The sequence below is a fragment of the Drosophila busckii genome, chromosome 2R (genome assembly GCF_011750605.1).
Source record: "Drosophila busckii strain San Diego stock center, stock number 13000-0081.31 chromosome 2R, ASM1175060v1, whole genome shotgun sequence".
In the NCBI taxonomy this organism is placed as follows: domain Eukaryota; kingdom Metazoa; phylum Arthropoda; class Insecta; order Diptera; family Drosophilidae; genus Drosophila; species Drosophila busckii.
Window position 1 is genome coordinate 8,944,614 of NC_046605.1, and position 5,356 is coordinate 8,949,969.

Here is a 5,356-nt window from a genome sequence, read left to right on the forward strand (position 1 = left end):
TAGCTGTAATAACCAAAGTTGCGCAAATTTTTAAGAAGTAATGTGGCGCAGCGGATTTCAATTGTTCGATTGCTGTAGGTTTTTTTCTCTTTATTATATTTTTTGTTTTGCACACAAATTGACTTTTGCTTTTGGCCACTTGAAGCGCATTTTCTGCGCCATTTCAATTTCAGTCGCAGTCCCACACAGTCCGCAGTCCGTTTACTTGGCTTGTTTGATAAATTGTCTGGAAATTACAAATGGACAATGAGGCCAATAGCTTTTAGGCAAAGAGAAAAACTTCTTGGCTGCCTTTGAGGCTGGGGCCAAAAACATTTATGGTAATTTGCAGCGAAAATTGTATTCGAAGGGCTGGCCACATTTGTGTAGCAGATTTTTAAGGCGCTTCCTGTCTATTTACGCTGATTTATGGACGCACGCCGCATTGTTGACTCTTAATGGCAAATGTCGACAAATTTGTTTTAATGGTCAATATAATGTTGTTGTGTTTTTTGATTTATGCACGCCCTCAATCGCCCAACAGTTGGCCAGTTGGCTTGGAAGCTGCCAAAAAGGTGTAAGAGTCAAAAATATAAATCAAATTGGTAGTGCGGCATATATTTTTTGTACAGTTATGTAGTCCATAACTTTTGCGTCAACTTGTAGAATTTTAGTTCCAATTAAACTATAACTGAACTTCATATGTTCGAACACATAGCCTAAATCAAAATTGAAATGTCGGGTCGCAAATGCGCAGAATGCGGCGAAATACATTTGGCTGGCGCCAATGGGTATGTACAACAGTAGCTTCCAAAAAATTGTGTATACAAATTAATTTGCTTGAATTAAAGCGCCATCTATTGTTGTGGCGCATTGCTGGGTGCAGTGCAGCTGTCCGGAATGTTCGCGGACAGCAAAACATTTGTGGACATGTGTGCAAAGTATTTGCCTGAGCGCATTTTGGCAGATTTTCAGTTGTTCAGCGCTTGCAAGAAGAACGAGGGATCGTTGAAGCATCTGTGCAACTTTGTGGAGAATCACTTCGATCCGCCTGGCATGGAGCTGGAAGCTTGGAATCCACCCGACTGGCGCTCTGAGCCGCAATTTCTAAAGAATGTGCAAGATCCAGAGCTCAAGCGATTCGGTGCCAGTGTGCATGCCATTTGGAAGAATTTGGGACGTCGCATTAAAGATTGCGTGCGAACGAATCCGCTCATGTATTCGCTTGTCTATCTGCCGAATCCGTTCATAGTGCCAGGCGGTCGCTTTGGCGAGTTCTACTATTGGGACACGTACTGGATAGTGCGTGGCCTGCTCTATAGCGGCATGCCACAGACCGCGCGTGGCATGATCGACAATCTGCTGGGTGTGGTGCAGAACTATCAGTTTGTGCCCTCGGGTGGACGCATCTACTACTGGGGACGCTCGCAGCCGCCGCTATTGATACGCATGATAAGCACTTATGTGGAGCTGACCAACGATGAGCGTTATGCACTGCAGGCGCTCCCAGTGCTCGACATGGAGATGGAGAATTTTATAAAAAACCATGCGGTTCAAGTGGAGAATCGACTTTTGTATCAATATCGCGACAAGTCATCGGGACCGCGTCCAGAGGCTTATCGCGAGGATGTTGCCAGAGCCTCATCCTATGGCGAGGAAGAGGCCAGGGAGGAGCATTACTCCCACATCAAAGCAGCTTGCGAGTCCGGCATGAACTTTAGCTCTCGCTGGTTTATCTCTGCCATAGGCAACAACGTGGGCACCCTGAGCGACACTAAAGCGAACTACATTGTGCCTGTCGACCTCAATGCGATGGTGTTTCGTAACTTTAAGTACCTTTCGCTCTGGTACCGCAAGGCAGGCAACACAGCCAAGGCGGACCTTTATCAGCAACGAGCCTGTGCACTCATTAAAGCTATACGTGCTATACTATGGAATGAGGAAATGGGTGTGTGGTTGGACTATGACTTGTTGAATAAGCAGCCACGTAACTACTTCGTGGTGACCAATCTATCACCGCTTTGGCATCGTGCTTTTCCCATCAACGATGTGGATAAACTCACCGATTCTATTATGCGCTACATCGAAGAGAACGAGCTGGACAGCTATCCGGGCGGTGTGCCCACAACGCTGAGCAACACTGGGCAGCAGTGGGACTACCCCAATGTCTGGCCACCCATGATGCATATGCTCATCGAGGGTCTAAATAATTTGGGTACACCTCAGGCCATCGAAATGTCAAAGCGCTGGTGCGACCGTTGGGTCAAGGCAAACTACACAGCATTTCGCAATTCCAACGCCATGTATGACAAGTACAACTGCGAGGTGCTGGGCGGCAAGGGCATTGGAGGTGAGTATGATTGTCAGTGTGGTTATGGCTGGACGAATGGGGTCATTATTGAACTATTGGCTAAATATGGAGCAGAGTTGTCAGTCTCCGACGGAGATGAATGTGCCGAATGCTGCGAACCTACGAACATTCTAGCTATGGAATCCTGTCCAATCACTAGTGAGGCATATATGGAAAAATGTGATGCCTGCGGTGAAAAGTATGGAACTGCAGATCAGTCGCAGAATCAGGGTGAGGACGAGACGGACATCAATCAGGAGGGCAGCTCCAACAGCTGTGCCTGCTCTTGTGAAATGGCAAACAAAGCAGAGAATGGTCCTGAATCCAACGCTGAACTTGAACTGGAATGCGCTTGCTCTTGTGAAGTGCCGATAAATGTGGAAAACGGCACACAAACGGATCAGCAAGAAAAACATCGCAGTTCAGGGGCAGAGTCTAAGCCGCAGCATATATTGGCACCAAGCGGTGAATCTCCTTTGCAGACGGGCACACCTGTTAGGAAATCAGCAGATTACTACTACGGCGATTCCGGTATCGCCAGCTGCGTCTCCAAAGCCAACTTCAACAACACCACCAACAACGTAACCAACAATACCACCACCAACAACAACAACGATAAGAACTTTACCTGCGCGTGTGGAGTTGATCCATATCGCAATCCCTTGAATATAGAACGCACGCAGCCGTTTCCGGCGGATCCAGCAGCTGGCAATTTTGTCGTAACCAAAGCGGGGCAACCCTGCGATAGTCCCAACTGCCCCAGTCAGGTGTCCTATGCACCGCAGGTATCTTGTCCGCTGTGTGCTCAACAAACACAGCCGCCGGCACCTTGTCCGATGCACGCGCCCAACCAACAGTTGTCCTGCCAGACGTCTACAGAACCACCGGCTCAGCAAAAAGCACCCACTTGCCCTTTTTATCCGCAAAATCAACAAACCTCCTGCCAATCGAATGCTCAGCGGCCGCCTTTTCAATATACAAGTGAGCAGCCAACATCCGGCCGAATGCATTGCCCGAATCAGCAAATGAATCAGCAGAATATGCAATACAGGCAAGCACCACAAGCTCAATCACCACCCTGTCCGCATCACGGTGCAACTCAAGCATCATCAAATCCTTGTGGCATGCCTATAAATGCGCCAGCACAATATGCACCTCAGTCTGGACAACCGTGTGGAGCTCAGGCGGGGCCGCAGAATGGATCTCAGCCAGCTCCTCAGTCATGGCAACAGCCAGCTCCTCAGGCGAAGTCGCAGTATGGAGCTCAGACAGGTCCTCAATCGGGGCAACCGTGTGGACAGTTGGGGCAACCGTATGCTCTTCAGTCAGCTCCTCCGTCGGCAGCGTGTGGACCTCAGTCAGCTCCTGCGTCGGGGCCGTGTGGAAACCAGCCAGCTCCTCAGTCATGGCAACCGTGTGAAAATCAGCCAGCTCCTCAGGCGAAGTCGCAGTATGGAGCTCAGACAGGTCCTCAATCGGGGCAACCGTGTGGACAGTTGGGGCAACCGTATGCTCTTCAGTCAGCTCCTCCGTCGGCGACGTGTGGAACTCAGTCAGCTCCTGCGTCGGGGCCGTGTGGACCTCAGTCAGCTTCTCATGCAACGTCCCCGTGTATGAAACAGAATGCCGCGCCTCCAGAAAATCAGTCAGTGTGTCGTGATGTTAGTGCCAAGCCTTTGGGACTGTATGTCATGAACTCAAATCCTCCAAATCAAAATCAAAGTCTGAATTGCGAAAAAGGTTGTGGCAAGAAAAACGGAGAGCCTAGTGCTGAGCTTGAAGATAGTTCATCAATGCCTCAAGCAATCACTAGAATATTCCCATTAGCAGATCCATTGAGTGTAAAGTGCGTCATTTCTAGCGAAGCCCCCGAGGAAGAAGAAAAGGGTAACTGTGGTTGTCCAGCAGAGGAGCCGTCTGAGGAAGCGTCAGTAAAGGAGTGCGATTGAGAACTAATACAAAATTAAACAAAAACTTATTAAGTTATGCATTCACCATAATAAAAATCAACATTTGGATATAAAAAGAAGAAGCATTTAAATGTCATAATTTCTTCCTCGACATGCCCATTCACATTTCCCCCCACCACTCCGCTCTTATCTTTATGTGCATGTCAATATCTATATCTTTATGTTATAGCAGCCACACACCCATGCCGACTTACACACACACAGACATGCTTCAACACAGTTATACTTGCATATGTGTAATGTTCTGCTTGCACTTAAAGAAATATTTGATGTCGTTTTGAATAAGCAGCTGCTTAGTAAATTTAAAGCAATTTGAATGGAATAGAATTGAACTTGAAGCTTCAAGCTTATCATTTCAAAGAATATTTCTGCTACTTATAGAATATGAATTTGACTTGGTCTCAAACAACTTAAAAAAAAGTGCAATCTTAAAAATTGCAATATATGCTTGTGTTAATCTATTAATTTAACATCCAACTTGAATTTGTTTTATCCAAAGCTAAGCTGATTTTAGTTAAGAAATTTGAATACAAATATTGGAATTTTGTTTTACTTAAAGCAGCATTAACAAGCAGAAATTGCAATCGAAATATTACAAAGTTTATTCTAGCTACAAATTTATTTATTACATATTCGCTCAGTGCAGCATTTTGGACAAGGACACATTTGTTGAAAAGCGAAAGTCTCGTTTGACACAATTTCCGCCCCAACCAGCATAGCCACAGCCACTACTACTCAACAACACAAGGCAGGCTTTGTTTGTGCATGCCCTTGCATGTGTGTGTCTCTGTCTGTGTGTGTATCTAAGGAGTGAGCTCATGCTCATGATATTTGCGAACAAATCGTTTATGTGCCACCAACTTCGCCCCTCGCGCTCAGTCCAAAAACACGCGTGCCACATTACAACATTTGTACATATGTATGGGTGTGTATATCTCTACACACACGCATATACGCATGTGTGTGTGTGTGTGTGTGTGCTTGGCTGATGCGATTGTAGCGCTCTGATATTATTGAAATGCCATTTTGATTGGCTTTGATGTGTGCCAAAAAGTAA

General features: G+C 46.4%; 1 protein-coding gene across 1 annotated transcript; it reads left to right on the forward strand.

Annotated features, from left to right (window-relative positions):
• Positions 1–659: 659 nt before the first annotated feature.
• LOC108597476 lies at positions 660–4,354 on the forward strand. Its single transcript, XM_017984051.2, has 2 exons — positions 660–770; positions 831–4,354. Exons 1-2 carry the CDS (start codon positions 715–717, stop codon positions 4,276–4,278), a joined length of 3,504 nt encoding a protein of 1,167 aa, XP_017839540.1. The 5' UTR covers positions 660–714; the 3' UTR covers positions 4,279–4,354.
• Positions 4,355–5,356: the final 1,002 nt, after the last annotated feature.